The sequence below is a fragment of the Gracilinanus agilis genome, chromosome 4 (genome assembly GCF_016433145.1).
Source record: "Gracilinanus agilis isolate LMUSP501 chromosome 4, AgileGrace, whole genome shotgun sequence".
Classification (NCBI taxonomy): Eukaryota; Metazoa; Chordata; class Mammalia; order Didelphimorphia; family Didelphidae; genus Gracilinanus; species Gracilinanus agilis.
Window position 1 is genome coordinate 422,365,525 of NC_058133.1, and position 25,281 is coordinate 422,390,805.

At 35.0% G+C, this 25,281-nt stretch overlaps 1 protein-coding gene and 1 pseudogene across 1 annotated transcript in view; both read left to right on the forward strand.

Annotated features, from left to right (window-relative positions):
• TULP4 (TUB like protein 4) overlaps positions 1-25,281 on the forward strand; it is a 213,715-nt gene that overhangs the window by 95,538 nt on the left and 92,896 nt on the right. Inside the window, exons 3-4 of the mRNA XM_044671783.1 lie at positions 12,943-13,071; positions 15,810-15,971. Coding sequence (XP_044527718.1) covers positions 12,943-13,071; positions 15,810-15,971 — 291 coding nt within the window. The remainder of the gene's footprint in view (positions 1-12,942; positions 13,072-15,809; positions 15,972-25,281) is intronic.
• Positions 8,441-8,548, forward strand: LOC123248270 (annotated as a pseudogene).

Sequence of the window (25,281 nt, forward strand, 5' to 3'; positions counted from 1 at the left end):
TATATATATATATATATATATATATATATATATATATAATATGATATAATACATTTTTCCATGTTCGTCATGTTGTGAAATAAAACACATATTGCTTACACTAGAGAAAAAGTCATGGAGTAAATAAAGTGAAGAAGGGTATGCTTCAGTTTACATTCAAATTCTCCTCTAAAATCAGGGTTTAATTTTTTTTTTTACATTACCTCACTTTGATCTGTTTCCAGGTGGGTTGTTTTTGACATAAAATATCTTTATGTTTTCAACATTTTTATATTTTTCTACTATTTGTTATTAAAGGGAATTATAGCCTTTTATTTGGTCTTTTCCAGTTTTTAGTGTGTCCCTGGAGAGTTCTAAATTTGTTACCTATAATGATTAATTCATTATTCTACTCTTTAGAAGTATAGTTACAAAATTTTATGTGTGGGTAATTAGTAATGATAATATCTAAACTGTCTTCTGCCAACACATCCTATATGAGTTTTATTAGTCACTTTTTAGGTATGAATAGTACTTTACCATTTTTCCCTTCTTGAACATTGATGTTATATTTAATTTAATAAAGTATTTCTTCAAGTTTAAAATGCCTAGTTATACAAATAATTTAATTCAATTAATTGTCCTTATTTAGTTAAGCAAGGCTGATCATTTGGCCAAACCTCCAAATATCTTATCTTTACCCTTTCCTGAGTAATTTATAGGAATTGTCGCTTTTATGATTTGATATGTTAACACCCCTAAAAACAAGTTTATTTGTGCAGGTCTTTTATTTAAATGTCTATAGAATCCTTCTCAGAGTTCCCAGAAATTAAAGCAGTGAAACCACATCCTTTCTGTTTCTTTTGTGTACTTCAGCTAATTATCTTCCTCTGGGAGATGGAGACAACAAAAGAGTGTGGAGAAGTTCTCTATTGAGCTATATGAAAGATTCCTCAAAGTTTTAATTTTTCATCAGCAACTGGGTAGTAAAAAAAATCCAAAACAACAACAAAAGCAAAAAAAAAATACTCAGGGAGCATTGTGAAGAAGTAAAAAAAGTTCAAAATGAACACAGCCAGGTGAGGAAATAAGGAGATATCTCTATTGTGCTTCTTCCTTATATGAAGGTTGAGAGGGTTAATGGCTCTACCCTCTGATCAGGAGATGTTCTTGAGTTATGAGTAACAAGACTGATTGGATCTTGCAGGATGATGAGATTTCCTGTGGTTGAGATTGTTGGGGGCTTTGTGGAAAAGTCAAAGAAACACAGCCTTCAAAATAACAATGCTTCTTATCCCAGTGCCCATAGCTGTCATCTTGGGGAGTGTACTCCTTCAGGTGGTACAGCCAAATCTTTTAAAGCCCCAGAGAAGAAATTTCTTGTTACCAAAGTCCTTGTCCCTGTCAAATGATTGAACATTAGAAACTAATAAAATTTTAATCAGGGAAAATAGCACAAAACAAGAGATATGTCTCCCTGCTTTGTCTCTGAACCTTAAGGAGCAATGAGACCTTTCCATGTTGCTTGCTTCTGAAACCTTCCTCATGTAGTTTTCCCCATTTGAATGTGACTCTTAAGAGAATTTACTTTTTGATTTGCATCTCCTGTACTTATCATAGTTTTTTGCATATAAATACTTAATAAGTGTGGGTTGGTGCCATATTATAGAGAGCCTTAAATATGAATTTAAGGAGTTAGTGTTTTATCCTGAGACAATGTGGAACCACTGACTGCTTTTAAAAGGGTAGTGATAGGGGGCAGCTCCATCGCTCAGTGGATTGGGAGCCAGGCCTAGAGATAGGAGGTCCTAGGTTCAAGTCTGACTTCAGACACTTCCCAGCTGTGTGATCCTGGGCAAGTCACTTGACCCTCATTGTCTAGCCCTTACCGCTCTTCTGCCTTGGAACCAATACCCAGTATTGATTCCAAGATGGAAGGTAAGAGTTTTTTTTTTGTTGTTGTTGTTGTTTTTTAAACCCTTGTACTTCAGTGTATTGTCTCATAGGTGGAAGATTGGTAAGGGTGGGCAATGGGGGTCAAGTGACTTGCCCAGGGTCACACAGCTGGGAAGTGGCTGAGGCTGGGTTTGAACCTAGGACCTCCTGTCTCTAGGCCTGACTCTCACTCCACTGAACTACCCAGCTGCCCCCAAGAGTTTTAAAAAATTAAAAAATAAATAAAAAGGTAGTGATAGGTCAGATTTTGTCTTTAGAAATTTGTCTTAGCATTCCTCTGATGAAAGAGTTGGGGTGGGGAACAGTTCTTGAATAAGCAGTAATAACTCTATTTAGGAGTTTATTAGAATTGTTTAGGTGAGGTGTTTTAAAACCCAAATTAGAGTGGGAACTGTGAATGGTAAAAGGGGAGGGGATAAAAGCCAGAAATGTTCTATAGAAAATAAAAATCATTCAGCAGGTAATTTAGTTGGATATGGGACATGAGGTTTTTTTAAAGATTCAGGATGACGCCAAGTTTGCAAACTTGGGAGAAGAAGCATCCTCAATGGATATAATGATGATGTTAGTGGTATATATGGTGTTTATATAATGTGTTAGAGTTTGCTACATTCTTCACATACATGTACATATACCATTTAAAATTTCTGATTCTTACATTAATCCTATCTGGCAGGTTCTATTATTTTATCCTCATAGATTATGAAACTGGTAGACAGAAAGGTTAAATGACTTGCCCAGTGTCATACAATTATAAAGTATTTGAAACAGTATTTGACCTCTGATCTTCCTGACTCCAGTGCTCTGCCCATTTTGCCATCTTGGAAGTATAGATTTAATAAGGATGATGGGGTCTATTTATTTAAGAATTACTGAATTGAGATACTTGTGAGACTTCCACTTGAAGATTTTGAAAAGTTGGCTAGTAATGCTAGAATTTAAAAGAGACCTGGACATCTGGCTTTGGGAATGATCATTGTAGAGACCAAAGCCACAGGAGCTGATGAGATTTCCAAGGGAGAGATAGGAGATGGCCTAGAATAGACCTGTGGGGGAATGACAAATATTGCACTGAAACAAAGCATTCTGTATTAATGGAAACATAAGATGTGTTGTGTTAAAGGATGTTTGATAGGCAAAATGCCTAAGGGACCCATTTCTATTTAACAGCTTTTAAAATAGTTCCAATTAAAACAGTTAAAAGTGGTCCCAGGGGCTTTTTTTCCTTTTTTTATCTTCATGTGATGATATTGATATATATGGTTATATCTATATAGTTATATATCTCTATAGTTCTCTCGTAAGCAGACTTTCAGAATCTGTGAGAAATTGCCTATGCTTGCTTTAATTCTGATCATAGAATACAGCTGGAGATAGTATGACTGCAGGCTGTATTATTTTGTTTTATATAAAATGTGGAATGCAGGCAGTAGATCACTGTTTGCTTCTAATAGTCAATAAAATTTTGAAGCATTACGATGTTTTTGCTCAGCAGCAGATGACTTTGACTTATAAGATGAATTTTAGGTGAAAACTAACCATAAAGTTGAGAGTCACTTCCTATTAAATCCTGTGGGGGATATCACATCACTAGGAAGTTTCTGAGGCCAGATTTGAACTCAAGAAAATGAATTTTCCTGACTTCCAGGCCCTGTGTTCTCTCCATTCTGCCATATAGCTTCCAAAAAGAAAGAACGTATTTTTTGCAAGGAATTCTGCTAGCCACTATCCCATTGAAGGACTGATTGGGAATAGAATGGGGAAAGTAAGAAGAAATTGATGCCTACTTATTTCAGCCTTCTTCAGGGCAATAATAGTATAAGCCTTTCCTTACTTTCCTCTTCAGAAGTACTCCAGAAATAAAATCTACCCTGTTTCCTGAGTAAGAGATGGTGCCTGGATGATAATAGCCTAATTTCGTAGGTACACAGTAGATCTCAATCAGTGGTTAAGCAGTAAAGAAGCAAAAGACCCAAATGCTCAAAGAATGTAATCAACTCTAGGTTGAAATTTAAAATACTTCCTCCTAGGAGAGATGCTGCAGGTTAGTCCTTAGTAGAGCAATATTAAAGGAAAGAATTAAGGTCAACTTTGACCTTGCCAGAGTTTCTGGGTTTATATTTAAGTGGAGTCTCTATTTTGTTGTGTAATATGTTATACAATAAGGGGTTAGACATGAAATTTTGAAAACCTCTTGTCTACCTGTATATCACTTTTCTTTCTATAGAATTGTACATACATGGTATTTTCAAAATTTTATTTATTTTATTTATTTATTAATTAAAATTTTATTTCTTTTTTAAAGTATTTTTTCCATGTTTACATGATTCATGGTATCTTCACTCCCTCTTTCCTTCCCCCTCCTGGAGCTGACAAGGAATTCCACTGGGTTATACATCATACATGGCATTTTTATAGTTTGGGACTACTCTTTTTATAATTATCTTTTATTTGCCTTTTTTTCCATTCTTTCTTGTGTGTTTTTCTCTCAAGGTATAGGACAGCTATTTTCTTTCCCACAAAATATACTTAAAACACAAAAGCATGCTAAGCATGCATTGACTTTTAAACCATCAAATAGTTAACAGTTATTTCTATTATATTGTACTGAAAGGTTGATTTGTTTTAAAACAAAATATGCAATAACTTTGTAAGATTGTTGAACAAATATTTTCACTTTCACCTTCTAACCTGACTTGTCTCAATCCCTCAGAAGTTCAATCAAGCTATGGCTCAACTTAGGTTTTCTTAGATCTTTTATCTGCTGTGTCTTCCATGTGGTGATAAGCTTTCTATCTGAGAAGTTGTTGAGGAAAACCTCTTGTTCTGGGCAGTTAGCACCCAGAGCCAGGAGTTACTGACCTCCTGAACTTTCAGGTTTGCCACCAAAGCTAGAAACACTCATTTCAGGATCAATATTCTGTTACCTGTGTTTAGGGGGAGAAACACAAAGCAATAACAAGCATCTGGGGAATTGAAGTTACTCTCAGGCCCATGAAGGCTGCAAATATATATATTGCTTGCTCCAATATATATATGCAGTCACCATTGCTAAGACAGTGGAAGAAAGTGAAAAAGAGATCCTTTTTTTCCTTTTATTAGAAGTTTGATGAAAATCTCAAAGAATTCCAACCTACTAGGGAAGAGTTCTGTTTGTCTTTTAAAAGTCTAAGATTATTGAAAAGAGACCAATATGGTCTATTTTAATAGCTACCAATTTTCTTTCTTATTATAATTATCTTTCTAAAGATTCCCATGGCATAAGAAGCACTGAAGATATTTAGCTTAGAGAAGACTTATGGGATCGATGAACCATGATAACTATCCTTAAAGTATTTAAGAGGAGGAAATAAAAAGAGATGGAGGGAATCAGCTAGGTAGCAAAGTGGTCTGAAAGCCAGGCCTTGAGATGGAAGTTCCTGGGTTCAAATGTAACCTCTAATACTTCCTAACTGTGTGAACCTAGGCAAGTCTCTTAACCCTAATTGCCTAATCTTTGTCATTCTTCTGCCTTGGAAAACTTATACTTAGTATTGATTCTAAGACAGAAGATAGTTTTTTTAAAAAAGGTATTTAATAGGCTATTTTATGGGAGAGATGATTGTTCTAATCAGTGGTTCTCAAACTTTTTTGGCCTACCACCCCCTTTCCAGAAAAAAATATTACTTAGCCCCCTGGAAATTAATTTTTTTTTTAATTTTAATAGCAATTAGTAGGAAAGAAATATGCACCTGTGGCCATCACCACCCTACTGGATTGCTACAGCACCCACCAGGGGGCAGTAGTGCCCACTTTGGGAATCACTGGTTCTAATACTTGTTCTGTTTGACCTCATCAGGCCAAAATATGAACAATGGGTAAAAATTACAAAGAGAATTATACTAATAGGGAAAACTTCCCAATTAGCGTTATCTAAAAATGAAATAGGATAGCTAGGGAGATAGGCTTTTCCTTAATAGAGATATTCAAATGAGGATTGGGTGTTTCCTGGTTCACCATTTTTGGGGGATATTATAGGGTAGGAAATCTGTTCAGGTATAGGATGGATGAGATGGTCTCATATTCTTGTATTCTGTATAAACAAATATTCACTATAGAAAGCATCCTATCCACCTTAGGCCAACTTCTGTAGAATTTTAAGTGATATATTCTTCTTTCGAAACCTTTGAAATTTATTCATCAAAAATGTGGGGCTATTTGAGACCTCAGTTTCTTGTCCTTTATCATATCCATTCTTGCCAAAGTTCTTATTAATTTTTTTTAAACCCTCACCTTCCATCTTGGAGTCAATACTGTGTATTGGCTCCAAGGCAGAAGAGTGGTAAGGGTAGGCAAATGGGGGTCAAGTGGCTTGCCCAGGGTCACACAGCTGGGAAGTGTCTGAGGCCAGACTTGAACCTAGGACCTCCTTTTTTCTCTTTAGGATCAAATTTTTAAAATCTCATTTTCCCCCTCATCTTTATTATTGCTATTATACCCAGAAAGAATCTATAAACTTCACTAGACTACCAAAGCGGGTCCAAGATCCCAGAAAGGTTGACAACTCTTTGCATTAACTGAATGGTTTGAACAGCCTTTCACAACCTAGCTCCTTCCTACTTCTCTAGTCTTTTAAAACTTTACTCTCCTTTATATACTCTGTGGTCCAGCCACACAGACCTTCTTGCTGTATCTTGCCTTTTTAATTGCTGTCTCCCCGTGCTCCCCACTCCCCCCCTCCCCCCCAACACACACACTTCTGCTTTCTGGCTTCCTTGAAGATCCAATTTAAAATTCTACCTTGTGGAAGACATCTTTCCCATTCATTGTCATTGCTAGTGCTTTCTCTCTGGGGTTACCTTCCTTTTTACCTGTATGTATTTTGTAAATGTATAGTTATTTACATTTTTCCTCTCTTATTAGAATGTGACTCTTGAGTGCAGACTACAGTGACTAGCAGAATGGTCAGCATACAGTAAATATTTAATAAATGTTGTTGACTTGATACTGCTAACTTCTTTACAGATACCTAAATTTTATTCTTATTATTTTTTTAAACCCTTACCTTCCACCTTAGAATCAATACTATGTATTGGTTCCAAAGCAAAAGATCAATAAGGGCTAGGCAATGGGGTTTAGTGACTTGTTCAGTTTAGTCACTGTCACACAGCTGGGAAGTGTCTGAGGCTAGATTTGAACCTAGTACTAAATTTTATTGCTTTGTTGAATTTCTTAACTACATGTTATAGACTCATTTGAGTTTTAGCCCAGCTCTCAGGTTGTTGTCATCAGGTGAGAAAAGTAACGAAGTATGTGATCCATTTAGCTAAGGATTTCTGAACGTGGGGTCTGTAAATTGATTTTTTAAATTGATATCTGTATTTCAGTAAAATTATTTTCTTTTATAAACCTGTGAATTTTATACATTTAAAAACATTATTCCCAAAAAGGGTCTATAGACTTGACCAGACTATCAAAGGAGAGGGGGTCTAAAATACAGGAAAGATTGATAACCCCTGCATTAGCTGAATAGTTTGCAAATCCTCATATTTGTGTAAAGTGGGCAGAGAGAGAAAGTCATGAGTACTGACAATTTCTGTATTAAAAAAAAGGAGATACATGGAAAAATGATGAGAGATTATTATTGAATCACAATTGGAGCATATTTGTAAAATGAAGACTGTTGTGCCTGTGACCCTATGAATTGTATGCAATATATAGAAGATAGTCCTTGTTCTTTAGGAGACTGGACTAAACCATGATCTAAACTGAATTAAATCTCATGAGTTGATTCAGTGACTTAGCATAAAGATTTGCTCTGTGTTTTTGAGTCAAAATGTGTTCAGGGTCATCAGCAAAGTCTATCTAGTGAGTGGACAAAGATGGCAAAATGTGATAAGTATCTATTAGATAGAATTAACATGAAATTCAAAGCATGGATTGCTTAATACCACTTTTAAAGTAGCTATCTTTCTGATAAATGCATAGTTGATCTGTTAGAGAAAGAAAATATTGGCTAAGATTATGGGGCACATTCTTTCTCTCCATCAGCTTTCCATTCCTCCCTTTTTGGTAAAAGTAAATGATTCAGTGATGCTTTAAAAAAAAAACTGACAATAGCAACTTCTTTTCTCCTGTAATAAAAAAGTGTAGTTCAGCAATAAAAATACCTTCTATCCACTCTGCCACCTAGCTTCCCCCAAAAATAAAAGCGGAATTTCATTGGATATCTCTGACAATGATTACTTGTGTGTCCCGTAGCCTTAACATAGGGCACTAAGGCAGAAAGTAGTTTGACTAATTGAACGTAATGTTTTGTATAAATGATATTTTTAAATGTTCACATCAAATACTGTCTTCTTCACAGTGCTTTCATTGATTGCTTTTCCTCTTTTATCCTCTTATGGCATTTGGTTGGACTACTCTGGTACCTTTTAAGTGTATTTCTTAGAGTTTGGTTGTTCTTTTGTATGCCATCTTCCCTAATAGATTATAAACTTTTTGAGATTAGGAATATATATGAACATACACTTCTCAGCCTTTTGGCTAAGATCAAATACAGTATCTATTCTTATCTGTTTAATATCTGAAAGAACTTCTATCTGAATATGTATCAAAAGAATGGAGACAGCTAGTTGGTTTAGATGATAGAATACAGAGCCTGGAATCAGGAGGACCTGAATTTAAATCTGCCTTTAGACACTTATTAGTTGTGTGACCATAGACAAGTTGCTTAACCTCAGTTTGCCTTGGAGCGGGAGCCAGGTATCTCAGTAGATAGAGTCAAGAAGAGGCGAGTTCAAATTTGGCCCCAGAAACTTAACAGCTATATGACCCTAGGCTAGTCCCTTAACTGGTTTGCTTTAATTTTCGGAAAGATAGCTACCTTTGCTTTAAGAACCTCATACATGGTCACAGAGTCAGACATGACTGAACAACTGAACATTAACAAATGGGGACATATATATCTTTGTATGGAAACACCTAACATGACCCTTTGTACATAATAATTTTAGGTAAATGTTGGTTGAATGAAAAGTTAGAACTCTGACATAGGAAAATTCAATCAACAAGCCTTTATTAAGCATTTTCTATTATAAAGAACTATGCTAAGCTCTGGAACTATAAAGACAAAAATGAAATCATCCTTCCTTGCCATCAAGGAACTTAAATTCTAATGGGAAACACTACATATACATGTATAAATATATAGAAATGAATACAATATTGTTTTGGAAGTATACTAACAACTAAGGGGGTAGGGGTGATTAGGAAAAGGATGTATGAAGAAAGTAGCCCTTCACATGCTTTTGAGTGATCAAGGGAAAAGCAGGAAAAAAATTGAAGTGTCTAGTATCTGGAGAAACAGAAATGGCATTTCTTAAGAATAGCAAAATGAAAAATCAAAACAAAACTATAATTATTCCTTAGCACAATAATGTTTTATATTTAAAACAGGAGTTTGTCCATATTAATTACCATTATATTATTTTTTTCTACCTTAATTTTGAAGGAACAAATTAAATTTGGTAACCAACAGCATGTTTTTTTTTTTTTACAAGTAGCATTAATTACTACTGTGTTGCACTAGTTGCCATCAAGCTATGTTGTGAGGAGGATTACTTAGTTATTATTTAGGAGACCTAGCAGGAAGGGCTTGAGAATTCCAAATGGAATGGGGGAAGCAGGAGGTGTGCTTTCTCTCTGAGACAGACTCCATGGTGGTTGGAACAAGTTGTAACTGACCCTGGGAGACCTCAGAGGAAGTGGAGTTTGCACCCAGATTTCCAGAGATCCTGAAGGAAGACTGATATCTACTTATGGGAGATTTTGGTAGAGACTATTAATCCCAACCTGAGTTGCAGGTTAATTTGGGCTGGGTTAGCTCCCAGAATCTACCCACCTGAAGGAGTGCAGATAGTGGTCCTGGAAGAGCTGCAACATCACTGGAGTGTGTCAGGACTCTGCTGTGAGGATACCTGCTTCAGCCCTGCTGTTCTCTGGCCCCTGTCTTGTTTAGGTTTCAGTTTAGTGTAAATAAGTCCCTCCCCTGACCCTGTGGTTTGCCCTAAGTCTGGAAGTGTAGAAACCCCTATTCCCATCCTTTACCATAGTTCCCTTAATTAAATTTGTTACAAACTCTTGTCATTTGCTTGCTAGTTTCCACAGGCCCCTTATGGTGCAGGGTGACAGGCCTAACTGTCACTTCTGTTAACAGACATTTTCCTTAGCAGTTAAACCCAGTCTCCCTAACTTGTTAAGTCCCCATCTTTTGTCATTCCTGTCTCCTACATACCCCTCTGGACCCACAAATAATATTTGAGTTACTTTCCCTGGTTTTCCCCATAAGAGCTGCCAAATGTCCCTTTGTTGAATTTTTCCAGATTACATTTCAGAATATTTTTGGTTCTTTATTTAAATGCAGACATAAATCTGAAACCAAACTGGTGATTATGCTTTTCCTATACAATTTAAATTATTGTTATTTTAATTAATCTATTAAAAACTCAGAAGTATTTAGTAAGTTCTAACCACTTCCTCAGATTTATTATTTTGACTGTTTGTATTTAACTCTTCTTTGTTTCTCTCTGAGTATAAAAAGAAGGGGAAGTTAGGTGGCCCAATGAATAGAGTGCTGGGCTTTGGAGTCAGGAAAACCTGAGTTCAAATTCGTCCTTAGACACTTACTAGTCTGTGACACTGGACAAGTCACTTATCCCTGCCTCCATTTCTTCATATATAAAATGTCTTGGAGAAGGAAATGGCAAGTTGCTCCAGGATCTTTGTCAAGAAAACCCCAAATGGGATCACAAAGAGTCAGACATGACTGAAACAATTGAACAGTTAAAAAGGGAACTGCATTAATGTTTTGCTTGTTTACTAGGAATTCTTTGCCTTTTCTTTATCAACACTTTTGAAATAATCACTTCATACATTAAGAAATATAAGATGCGAATTAACTGAGGCATTTTCATTATGAAAAATTGACAATATAAACATAACCATACAGGGTAGTAATAAAATGCTCCATGGTAAAAATAGCTTTGGGACTGATTGATTTAGCTTTCCCAGTAATTTTCTTTGAAAAAATGAGTGAAACATTATTTATTCACATCTTACTATATGTGAGGCACTGTCCTAAAAGTATTGTTACCTATTTCTTATTTTGTAATTCTATAGAATAATACTAAGTGATTTTCATTATGGAAAATTTTATTGACTCACTTTTTTGAGAATGCATAAGAATTCTCTCCCTATATTCCTATATAATTTTTTTAAAAAGATAAACAAAATTTTAAATTGACTGACTTGACATTGGAATTAATGAGATTACACACAGAGATATAATAATAGTTAACATTTATATAGCATTTTCTAGGTCCCAGGCATTGTACTAAGTGTTTTACAATTATTATCTTATTTGATCCTCAAAATAACCCTGGGAGATAGGTTCTATTATAATCCCTATATATAAGGAAATTGAAGTAAACAGAGGTTACGTGACTTACCAAGTGTCACATAAGTATCTGAGGCTAGATTTGAACTTGTCTTTCTGACTCCTGGCCCAACTCAGTCTAGTTTGCAACTTAGCTGCACCCAAAAGTGAAAGCAAAATTACATATAAGTTTGTGTCACCATCTTCGCTTATATGCTACTCAGCTTCAGCCAGACCCTTGCTTTATGTTAATTTTATCCTCCAAAGTGCTTTATTCATTTGGGAGTTCTTTGTGATATTTTAATTAATAAACTTGTAGCTTTTCCTTTTTTTATTAAGTATCTCAAACCTCTATCTTGTTTATTATCATCTTTTTAGTAGTAAATACTTATTTTTCATAATAAAATAATTAAAATTACTTAACACATATAATTAATTAACAAATGGAACAGATAATAAAGACACAAACATATATGTATTTGCAAGATTTTTACAATTAGTCCAAATCATCAAACTGCAATTAATTCTCTTCACTTCTGGAAACTCAGTCTTATATAGTTCTGTTCACTACAGATATTGATTAAATTTTCTCAAGAATATTTAATGGTGATTCTAGAAATACATTCATTTTTTTCCTTTGCCTTCTCTTTAATAAGCATAGGAATATTGTTTCCAGAATATGATACTCATCAGTTCTTCAGATACCATATAACACTCCAGGCATAGTGCCTGGAAATATAGTAGATATAGTAAATGCTTACTAATTGTGCTGGCACAAATTCCTAATTTAAAAAAAAGTGGACTAGACATCTGCCTTAAAATGAATAACTAACTAAGATTCTACCTGACTGTTTGGATTACCCACTTTTAAAACATCAGTGTATTCTAAGAGTGGCAAGTTTGAAGAAAAGTAGAAAGATAATGAAAATCAAAACCCTAGTTAATAGAAATAGAGCAAATAAGATGGTTGAATAGAGAAAGCACCACTAATAGGGTTTCATTCATTCTTGAACTTGATTTCTTTGATATAGGGATTTTCTATTGAGCAACTTTCTTCTACCAATGGTGATCAATACTTGGTCCATAGACTGTAATCTTAATTTCCTGGAGATGATTGGACATTAGATTAGAACTGGTCAGTTTAGCCTTAGGGTATAGAAGTAGGAACTATGGGTTGAATCTGAAAAAAGGCAAATTTAAGCTTTGAGGTCAGTTAAAATTCACTAACAATTAGAACTAAAGAATGATTTAACTGAATTGGTGGATACTATGCTCTTACTTTTTTTTGAGATCATCATTCAAAGACAGGATAACCACTTGTTGCATGTGATCAACAGTTATGAAAGAGTGGTTCTTTTTAGGGAATGATATTCATTAAATAATGTATATCAAGAGATATAATGAAAATCATTTATTCCGTCAAAAAAGATGCATTATCTGCCCCATAGTTCTCTCTCCCACTTCTCCCACATGTCTTCAAATTAATATTTTATTTTTGCCTATAGGGCCTCATTTTATCTTGAATTGTGATCATTAGTGTATTTGGCCTCTGTACAAAAATAATACATTTTTATTTGTTGGTTATTGTATAGGTTGTGCTGGTAAGATGGAATGAACCATTCCAGAAATTGGCCACTTGTGATTCAGATGGAGGAATATTTGTATGGATTCAGTATGAAGGCAGGTGGTCTGTGGAGCTGGTGAATGACCGAGGGGCACAGGTGAGTAAGAAAATCTCATTGATAAAAGAATGTTGAAAAAAAATCTAGTTGAAATATTTTTGAGGACATTTATTAGCATTTTGCTTTCCAATTCTTATCATTTTTATGGCTAGAAATGATAGAAAAATCAGTTTATTTCCAGCAATATTAGTGTCATGAGAAATCTTCAAGTTTTTCTATTTAATTAAAAGTGAAAACATTCTTATCTGAGTTGTGATTACTTGTTAAATTTGGATTTTCTGAGCACCCTTGGTAGCACAGCACTTTTTGGTTCTTTTTATTTTTATTTTTTAATTGTTTTAATTTTAATTGTTTTTAATTTTTAAATTAATTTGTAATTTTAAAAAATTTGTTTGCTGGTTATAGTAAAATTCCTAATTATCTCCCTCCATCTTTCCTTCTCCTCCCCTCCACACACTAGAGAAGGCAATCATTTGACAAAAAAGATATTTGTATATATAAAACTATGTCTGGCTCGTTTGTATTTATCATTTCTTTCTCTGGAGGTGGACATATACAAATTTGGTCCTTTTTAAAGCATATCTTCCTTTTGTGGCATCCTTCATATTTATACTGTGAGCTATATGCTCTTTTTCTTTAAGCTTATTCTTTGATCAAAGATTTATAATGCTGTCTTCAATAAGCAGTATAATAAATTTGGATACTTGTGGTGATTTACCAGTTTTTCTTTTCTAGTTATATAGTCTGTATTGCTATAACTTGACATATGCATTCCTCAAAATCACTGCTCTATAAAATTGCACAATAAAACCACAGGGCTCATGGGAAAAATGGAGTTGGGGCATAATACTAAAAAACTTCATCAGTGACACATTAAAAAAATAAAAGAATGAACCTAATAAAAATGTAAGCACAGTTTTATACATGTTGGGTGGTGATTAAGAAATATATAAATACTACAATAAATAGTGGTAAGTTTCTACTGCCTCAGGCTGCTGCTCAGCCTACATTGGCAAAAAGCAAGTCACTGTGAACAAGTATCTTTTGCTTCAATTCTGAGGGACAAGGAGGGAATGTGTAAGGTGGGGGAGGGGTAGGACATTCCTCCCTGAACCACAGTTCCTATTGAACCAGAAGATATACAATAAATATGGTACTTTACCTTGAAAAAGATCTGGTTTGCTTGTGAATAAGAGTTGTAGCTTGTTGAGTTTATTGTGAAGTGGTATAGTTTCTTGTATTCTCTTGATGTTTCTTAGCAATGAAACCACACATAAACAAACAAAAAATTCACAGTATACTCAAATCATTTCCTAATATGTAAGTTGTGTTGGAACATATTTGCAGTTTCAAAACAAGCATTATAGAGAACTGCATTTATGTCTCTCTACATATTTAGAGGATAATCTATAAGGACACACTGAATGATGCTGCTTGGAGATTCTTCTTATTTACCATTATATATCTTTCTTTAATATGACTGTCACAGTAGTACTCATCTCATGTGCTAAACCACAGACAGCCCATGGGACAGTTTCCATTCCTTAGCCAAGAGCACGACATGGAATTTAATATCTTACATTAAAAGTTTTTTTAGTGAGGAATGTCCTTTACTATATCATTATACTTTGATTAGTTCCTGAAGTCCCTCTTTTCTTTAACTTTTTTTACCATTAAAAATTATATACATATAACAAAATATATAACAATACTATAATACATGATTTGTTATAATATGTAATAAATTATAATAAATATCCTTATCCAAGAGAAAGAAATTCTTATATTAGTTATGTCTAAAAATCTTTCTCATTCTTTTTTCCCCCTTCCGTCTTCCCTTCCTCAAGAATTCCCGAAATATAATATAGGTTGTCTTAACTTCCAGTGCAGTGATATACAAAGTAAATATTCCACAGCCCAAGGGGGTTTGGGCATGTCCCAATTTCATATTTATAATTATAAAGGATTATCTAAAAGTGGAGATATAGGTTAAAATCCCATCCTCTCTAACATAGTTAATTGGAGGTCTTATCTGTGACACAAGCAAAGAATATATTTGATTTATTTATTTTACTTAAAACTCTTACCCCTGTTTTAAAATTGATACTAAGTATCAGTTCTAAGGCAAAAGCACTATATAGGCTAGGTAATTGGAATCAAGTGACTTGCCCAGGGTAACACGATTAGGAAGTATCGGAGCCCTATTTAAACCCAGGAACTCACATCTCCAGACCTGGTTCTCTATTCTCTGACCTACCTAGCTGTCCCTCCTTGGTCCCCTTTTAACAACATACTTCATTATCATCCAACATTCCTTCTTTCATACCTTCCAATGCCTGGGTAAGGTCTGAACATCTCTTTTGTGCCAGAGGTCGATCTTTCTAAATGATTGTAACTCATCTGGGATCTGGGCATGTGCACTAGCAGCTATAATTTTCCAGTTTTCCATTTGTAAACTCTCCCCACCCTATTCTTACCCACACCCTCTACCCCAGATCCCTTTGTGGTTACAAATCTTGTGCATTGTGGAGTATGTTAAGATTGAAAAGATAGGAAAGGCCAAGTTGTGATCTTTTAAATACTATTAAATAGCTTTGATCTTTTGTAAGATTGTGCTCAAGACTGAAGAATCATTAAGGAAAACCTATTGTATTAACATGTTAGTAATTCTTCAACAAGTTCTAAAAGACAGACTCGAGCATACTTAAATTTTTACAAAAATATTTCCCATTCATAGAACTGTTTTTAAAATCTTTTATTTTAATGTGTGTCTTAAGGTGAGTGATTTCACGTGGAGTCATGATGGAACTCAAGCTCTTATCTCATATCGAGATGGATTTGTGTTGGTTGGTTCTGTTAGTGGACAAAGACATTGGTCATCAGAGATTAATTTGGAAAGTCAAATCACATGTGGCATATGGACTCCAGATGACCAGCAGGTAAATTTTTTTTTTAAGATGTGTGTGTGTTTATATAAAATTTGAAATGTACATAAAAGACCATTCATGCAATATAAAAACTTGTTTGCCATGTGCAGTGAAATGGAATAGTAAACAGAAAACTTTGTTAAACAGAGATGCAAGTCATTTTACAAAATAAAGACTGATATAATTATCTTGTGTTTGGTGACCACTTTATGATTTCTTAGATAATTTTTATCAGATCATTCTTAAGCAGAGCAATTCGAATACTTCTGAAAATATTTATAGATTAAATTGGAAGGATAAGAAATAGCTGAAAAATAGACTAGATGGCAGATGAGTCCTACCACATTTGGATCTAGATATTTTTGTACCTAGTTAGTTTTGTAAGGAATTGGAAATTATGCTTAATAAAATAAAAGTCATGAATATCAGCTGGACAGAATTAAATAGCAAAATAAATTTATGTTCATTTTGAAAGAATAAAGAGATCAGTTTATCTCAAATGGGAAGATGTTAAATGAGTAGGAAAAACAACCAGTGTTATTACACAAAAAGGTGATCGAGAGAACATCAGTAACTACCAATTTATACCTACTTTCCCATCTTTAGTAAACATTTAGCAGGCTCCAAGGTAGATGAGTGATAAGGGCTAGGCAATGGGGGCTAAGTGATTTACCCAGGGTCACACAGCTAGGATATGTCTGAGGCCAGATTTGAACCTAGGACCTCTGGTCTCTAGGCCTGACTCTCAATCCACTGAGCCACCCAACTGCCCCTGGGCCTTATCATTTAGATGGACTTTCTCTCTAACTTAGACTCTTGTCTAAATCTCCTCCATTATTATCTTTGTTGAGCAGACATCTTTATGTTACATGCTTTATCTGATAGCTATGATTTTTTCCTGATAACTTTCAAGAAATCTTGAAAAATTTAAGATTATGGTTAGGAGATACCTTATTTGAAGAGAACAATTATAGTAACATTTTATTTTAAAGATTAAAATGTTTTTTTTTGTTATCCACAAACTATATGTATAAGGGAATCTCCATCTTTTTTTTTATTATAAAGATATTTTATTTTACCAAGTCCATTTAATAACAAATTTCCACAGAAGTTTTCCAAAATTACATGATCCAAATTATCTCCCTGCTCCCAGAACTTGTGAGCAATTTGATCTAGATTTCACATGTGTTTTCATGCAACACATATTTCCATATCATAATTTTTTGTAAGACTAAACTAAAGTGAAAAATCTCATGCCTTGATCTGTATTTTGACTCCAACAGTTCTTTCTCTGGAGGTGGTTAGCATTCTTTGTCATAAATCCCTCAGAATTGTCTTAGATCATTATGTTGCTGAGAGTAGCTAAGTCTATCACATTTTATTATTTCACAATATTTCTGTAACTGTACGATGTTTTCCTGATTGTACTTATTTCACTCTGCATCAGTTGATTTAGATTTTTTCAGCTGTTTTTGAAATCATGCAGTTCATCATGTCTTATAGCACAATAGTGTTATATTGCCATAATATACCACAATTTGTTCAGCCATTCCCCAGTTGATGGACTTCCCTTCAATTTCTAATTCTTTGCCATCACAAAAAGAGCAGTTATAAGTATTTTTGTACAAATAGGTCTGTTCCCCCTCCCCTTTTTTTGGTCTCTGTGATACAGACCTAGTAGTACTATTACTGGATCAAAGGGTATGCCCTTTGGGCATAACTCCAAATTGCCCCCCTAGAATGGTTGGACCAGTTGTATTCTTATAAATTTGACTTAGTTTTCTGTGTATTTGAGAAGTAAGGTCTTTATCTGAGAAATTTGTTATGGAATTTTTTTCTTGGCTTGTTGTTTTCCTTCTAATCTTGGTTACATTGGTTTTGTCTATATAAAACTTTTTAAATTTAATATCATCAAAATTATTCATTTTATATCTTGTAATGTTCTCTATCTCTTGTTTGGTTATAAATTCTTCCCTTCTTCAAAGATCCCAAATTTACTTATATTATCCTTTATGGTCTCTAAATCATTATGTCTAAATCATATACCCATTATGACCTTATCTTGGTATAAGGTGTGAGATATTGGTCTATATCTAATTTTTGCCATACTGTTTTCCAGGTTTCCCAGAAGTTTTTTATTTTTTATTAAATAGTGAATTCTTATTCCAAAAGGGGGGAACTTTGGATTTATCAAAAACTAGATTCCTAAGATCATTTCCCCTAATCCATTCCATTGATCCACCAATCTAGTTTTTAGCCAGTACTAGATTGTTTTGATGATTACTGCTTTATAGTCCCTCCAACCCACCATTCTTCACATTTTTTCCATTAATTCCCTTGATATTCTTGATCTTTTGTTCCTCTGGGTAAATTTTGATATTTTTTCTAGTTCTATAAAATTTTTTTGGTAGTTTTGATCAGTATGGCACTTAATAAGTACATTAATTTAGGTAGAATTCTCATCTTTATATTAGCTCAACCTACTCAAGAGCAATTAATATTTTACCTGTTGTTTAGATCTAACTTTGTGTGAAAAGTGTTTTGTAATTGTGTTCATATAATTCTTGTGTTTGTCTTGGCAAATAGATTCTTTTTTTTAAACATTTATTAATATTTATATTTTAGAAAAGTTAATATGGTTACAAGATTTATGCTCTTACTTTCCCCTTCACCTCCCGACCTCCCCCCTCCCCTGGCCAATATGCATTTCCACTGGTTTTAACATGTGTCATTAATCAAGACCTATTTCCAAATTGTTGATAGTTGCATTGGTATGGTACTTTCGATCCCCTATCATGTCCTCATCATCCCATGTATTCAAGCAGTTGATTTTCTTCTGTGTTTCCTCTCCTGCTGTTCTTCCTCTGAATGTGGGTAGTGTTCTTTTCCATCAGTCCCTCAGAATTGTCCGGGTCATTGCATTGCTGCTAGTACAGAAGTCCATTGCATTTGATTTTACCACAGTATATCAGTCTCTGTGTACAATGTTCTTCTGGCTCTGCTTCTTTCGCTCTGCATCACTTCCTGGAGGTCTTTCCAATTCACATGGAATTCCTCCAGTTTATTATTCCTTTTAGCACAATAGTATTCCATCACCAGCATATACCATAATTTGTTCAGCCATTCCCCAATTGAAGGTCATACCCTCGTTTTCCAGTTTTTTGCCACCACAAAAAGCTCGGCTATAAATATTTTCGTGCAAGCCTGTTTATCTATGTAATCTCTTTCGGGTACAAGCCTAACAATGGTATGACTGGATCAAGGGGTAGGCATTCTTTTATAGCCCTTTGAGTATAGATCCAAATTGCCATCCAGAATGGTTGGATCAGTTCACAGCTCCACCAGCAATGCATTAATGTCCCAACTTTGCCACATCCCCTCCAACATTCATTACTCTCCCCTTCTTTCATTTTAGCCATTCTGCTAGGTGTTAGGTGATACCTCAGAGTTGTTTTGATTTGTATTTCTCTAATTATTAGAGATTTAGAACACTTTCTCATGTGCTTATTGATAGTTTTGATTTCTTTACCTGAAAATTGCCTATTCATGTCTCTTGTCCATTTATCAATTGGGGAATGGCATGATTTTTTATACAATTGATTTAACTCCTTATATATTTGAGTAATTAGACCCTTGTCAGAGTTTTTTGTTATAAAGATTTTTTCCCAGTTTGTTGTTTCCCTTCTGATCCTGGCTACATTGTTTTGGTTTGTACAAAAGCTTTTTAGTTTTATATAATGAAAATCATTTATTTTACATTTTGTAATTTTCTCTAACTCTTGTTTGGTTTTAAAATCTTTCCTTTCCCAGAGATCTGACAAGTATACTATTCTGTGTTCACTTAACTTATTTATAGTTTCCCTCTTTATATTCAAGTCATTCACCCATTCTGAATTTATCTTGGTGTAGGGTGTGAGATGTTGATCTAAACCTAATCTCTCCCATATTGTTTTCCAAATTTCCCAACAGTTCTTGTCAAATAGTGGATTTTTGTCCCAAAAATTGGGCTCTTTGGGTTTATCATATACTGTCTTGCTGATATCACTTACCCCAAGTCTATTCCACTGATCCTCCCCTCTGTCTCTTAGCCAGTACCATACCGTTTTGATGACTGCAGCTTTATAGTATAGTTTAATATCTGGTACTGCTATGCCCCCTTCCTTCACATTTTTTTTTCATTATTTCCCTTGATATTCTTGATCTTTTGTTATTCCAAATGAACTTTGTTATAGTTTTTCCTAATTCAGTGAAAAAGATTTTTGGTAATTTGATAGGTATGGCACTAAATAGGTAAATTAATTTGGGTAGAATTGTCATTTTTATTATGTTAGCTCATCCTACCCATGAGCAATTAATGGCTTTCCAATTGTTTAGATCTAGTTTTACTCGTTTCGAAAGCGTTTTGTAGTTGTTTTCATATAATTCCTGTGTTTGTTTTGGTAGATAGATTCCTAAGTATTTTGTATTGTCTAGGGTGATTTTAAATGGTGTTTCTCTTTCTACCTTTTGCTGCTGTGATGTATTGGAAATATATAGAAATGCTGATGATTTATGTGCATTTATTTTGTACCCTGCAACTTTGCTAAAGTTGTTGATTATTTCTACAAGCCTCTTAGTTGATTCTTTAGGATTTTTTAAGTAGACCATCATATCATCTGCAAAGAGTGATAGCTTAGTCTCCTCATTGCCTATTTTAATACCCTCAATTTCTTTTTCTTCTCTAATTGCAACTGCTAGTGTTTCTAGTACAATGTTAAATAATAGAGGAGATAATGGGCATCCTTGTTTCACTCCTGATCTTATTGGAAAGGCTTCTAATTTATCCCCATTGCATATGATGCTTGTTGATGGTTTTAGGTATATACTGTTTATTATTTTTAGGAAAGGTCCTTCTATTCCTATACTTTTCAGTGTTTTCAGTAGGAATGGGTGCTGTATTTTGTCAAAGGCTTTTTCAGCATCTATTGAGATAATCATGTGATTTTTGTTTGTTAGTTTGTTGATATGGTCAATTATGTGGATGGTTTTCCTAATGTTGAACCATCCTTGCATTCCTGGTATAAATCCCACCTGATCATGGTGGATGATCCTCTTGATCACCTGCTGGAGTCTCTTTGCTAGTATTCTATTTAGGATTTTTGCATCTATGTTCATTAGAGAGATTGGTCTGTAGTTTTCTTTCTCTGTTTTTGATCTCCCTGGCTTTGGAATCAGTACCATATTTGTGTCAGAAAAGGAATTTGGTAAAACTCCTTCTTTGCTTATTATATCAAATAATTTGTGTAGTATTGGGATTAGTTGCTCTTTGAATGTCTGATAGAATTCACTTGTGAATCCATCAGGCCCTGGCGATTTTTTCTTAGGGAGTTCTTTGATGGCCTGTTCAATTTCTTTTTCTGATATGGGATTATTTAGGTATTCTATTTCTTCTGCTGTTAATCTAGGCTATTTATATTTTTGTAAATATTCATCCATATCTCTTAAATTGCTATATTTATTGCCATATAATTGGGTGAAATAGTTTTTAATGATTGCCTTAATTTCCCCTTCATTAGAGGTGAGGTCTCCCTTTTCATCTTTGATACTGTCAATTTGGTTTTCTTCTTTCCTTTTTTTAATTAGATTGACCAGTACTTTGTCTATTTTATCTGTTTTTTTTGAAATACCAGCTTCTAGTCTTATTTATTAATTCAATAGTTCTTTTGCTTTCAATTTTACTAATTTCTCCCTTGATTTTTAGTATTTCTAATTTAGTTTTTATCTGGGGATTTTTAATTTGCTAGCTTTCTAATTTTTTAAGTTGCATGCCCAATTCATTAATCTCTGTCCTCCTTAATTTAATATATGCACTCAAGGATATAAACTTCCCCCTGAGTACTGCCTTGGCTGCATCCCACAGAGTTTGGTAGGATGTCTCATCATTGTCATTCTCTTCAATGAAATTGTTGATTGTTTCTATGATTTCTTCTTTGACTAGCTGGTTTTAGAGAATCATATTATTTAATTTCCAATTAGTTTTTGATTTGCCTGTCCAGGTGCCCTTACTAACTATTGTTTTTATTGCATTATGATCTGAGAAAGTTACATTTATTATTTCTGCTCTTTTGCATTTGTTTGCAATGTTTCTATGCCCTTTTACATGGTTAATCTTTGTGAATGTACCATGTGCAACTGAAAAGAAGGTGTATTCCTTTTTGTCCCTATTTATTTTTCTCCATATATCAATTAGATCTAATTTTTCTAGGACTTCATTCACCTCTCTTACCTCTTTCTTATTTATTTTTTGGTTTGATTTATCTAGATCTGAAAGAGGAATATTTAGATCTCCCACTAATATGGTTTTACTGTCTGTTTCCTTCTTGAGCTCTGCCAGTTTCTCCTTTATGAATTTGGCGGCTGTACCACTTGGTGCATACATATTGAGCAGTGTTATTTCCTCATTGTTTATACTGCCTTTAATCAGGATGTAATGACCTTCCCTGTCTTTTTTTTTTTTTTTTTTTTTAACCCTTGTACTTCGGTGTATTGTCTCATAGGTGGAAGATTGGTAAGGGTGGGCAATGGGGGTCAAGTGACTTGTCCAGGGTCACACAGCTGGGAAGTGGCTGAGGCCGGGTTTGAACCTAGGACCTCCTGTCTCTAGGCCTGACTCTCACTCCACTGAGCTACCCAGCTGCCCCCTTTCCTGTCTTTTTTAATCATATCTATTTTTACTTTGGCTTTGTCAGAAATCATAATAGCCACTCCTGCCTTCTTTTTCTCATTTGATGCCCAAAAGATTTTGCTCAAGCCCTGAACCTTAAACTTGTGTATGTTCACCCGCTTCATATGTGTTTCTTGTAGACAACCTATGGTAGGATTTTGGTTTCTGATCCACTCTGCTATTTGCTTCCGTTTTATGAGCGAGTTCATCCCATTCACATTCAGAGTTATAATCATCAGTTGTGCATTCGCTGACATTTTCGTATCCTCCCCCATTCCTATCTTTTCTTAAACTATTTCCTTTTAAACCAGTGGTTTGCTTTTAGCCAGTATCCCTTATCCCCTCCCTTGTTTAACTTCCCTTTCTATCCCCTCCCTTATTATTTTTCTCTTTTTATTTTTAAAGGCCTAATGAATTCCCTCCCCATTCTTCTCCCCTCCCTTTTTTGACCTCCCCACTCCCCTGCTCCCCTTGGTTTATCCCTTCTGACTTTCTCAGTAGGGTTAGATAGAGTTTTATATCCCAATGGATATAACTATTCTTCCCTCTCAGGGTTAATTACACTGAGAGTAAGGTGTAAATATTACCTCTTAATGCTCTCTTCCTCTCCTTCTTATAATAGTATTCATCCTTCTCCTTCCCATGCCCTCTTTGTGTGTAATAGAATATCCTATTTTTCTTATTCCTTCAAGATTCTCTTAGTGTCCTCTACTATTCATACCCCTTTTTTTCCTTCCCACCCATATTATCTTAGACCATTTGGTATTCCAACCTCTCCCTATGAATAATTCTTCTAATTATTATATTAGTGAATGCTATAATGGTGAACAGAGTTCACTACAGAGAATTATACATAACATTTCCCCGCTTAGGAGTACCAATAATTAGATCTTATTGAAGCCCTTAAAGAGGCAAATTTAAAAAATAAGAGTTTTCTTACTTTCCCTTTTGTTTCTTATTTACCTTTTCATGTTTCTCTTGATTTTTGTGGTTGGATATCGAACTTTCCATTTAGTCCTTGTCTTTTCTGTGCAAATGCTTGGAAATTTTCTATCTTGTTGAATACCCAAACTTTCCCCTGGAAGAATATAGTCAGTTTTGATGGGTAGGTGATCCTTGGTTGTAAACCCAGTTCTCTTGCCTTTCTGAATATCATATTCTAAGCCTTGCGGTCTTTTAGTGTGGAGGCTGCCAGATCCTGTGTGATCCTGATTGGTGCTCCTTGATATCTGAATTGTCTCTTTCTGGCTTCTTGTAATATTTTTTCTTTTAGTTGGAAGCTCTTAAATTTAGCTATTATATTTCTTGGGGTTGTCTTCTCATTGTCTAGTATAGAAGGTGATCTATGGATCCTTTGAATGTCTATATTGCCCTCTTGTTGTAGAACTTCAGGGCAATTTTGCTGAATAATTTCTTTTAGTATGGAGTCCAAATTTCTATTAATTTCTGGTTTTTCAGGAAGACCAATGATTTTCAGGTTGTCTCTTCTAGCCTTGTTTTCTTGATCTATCAGTTTCTCATTGAGATATTTCATGTTTCCTTCTATTTTATCTGTCTTTTGACTTTGTTTTATTTGATCTTGCTGTCTTGATAGATCATTGGCTTCTACTTGCCCAATTCTTGTCTTTAGAGACTGGTTTTCTGCTATAAGCTTTTGATTTTCCTTTTCAGTTTGGTCTGATCTGTTTTCCAGCTGTTTGATTTTGGTCTCCAATTTGCTTATTAATTCTTTTGATTTGGGGGCATCTTTTTCTAATTGCTCAATTCTAGCCTTTAGAGACTGGTTTTCCTTTTCAATCTGGTCATTTCTGGTCTTTGATTTACTTGCCTCACTTTCCAATTGTGAAATTCTGCCTCTTAAACTGTTATTTTCTTGCCAGATCTCTTCCATCTTTCTCATGATCTCAGATCTGAACTCTTCAAGACCTTGTGACCCATTTTCATTGTTTTGGGAAGGTTTGGATTGTTTGTTCTCCTCTACTGTTTCCTCTGTTGTCTGGATTTTTTCTGTGTAAAAGTTGTCAAGTGTTAAAGGTTTTTTCTTCTTCATCTTTCTCTTCTGGTTTTTCTGATGATTCTGGCTTGCCATATTAAGCTGAGTTCCCTCTCAGCTTTATGCTCGTGCCCAGGATCTGTTTGTGGCTCTTTAGAGATTCCTGAGGTCTCAGGTATAGTTGTTTTGGGACAAGCCTCCTGGTGGTCTCCTTGCTCATTCTTCTGCCTGAAGCTCCTTTAACAGTTTCAGGGAGCTGCTTCCGCAGTCAAGCACCTCTCTGCACTGGGTCCCCACTCAAGGTCCGCTCCTGCACTCAGGATCAGCCCCTTCGTCTGTTCCCCAGTCTGTGCTTTAATCCGTGCCTCAGCCGGCGCCTGTGTCAGCCCCTTTGCCTGCACCTGGGCTCAGGGTCTGGGCTCGGGGTCTGCGCTCAGAGTCTGCGAGTTCCTCAGCCTCCCGGGGCGGGGGGGGGGGTCCCAAGTCTTGCTGCTCCCAGGAACAAGCCCTGGTGAGTTGCCAATGACCCGATGGGTGCCCCAAACCTGCTCCGACTCCCGTGTGCTGGCTTTGGCGCAGTAGGTGATATGGGGTGGGGGAGGGGGTTGCTCTGCTCGTGTTTTCGT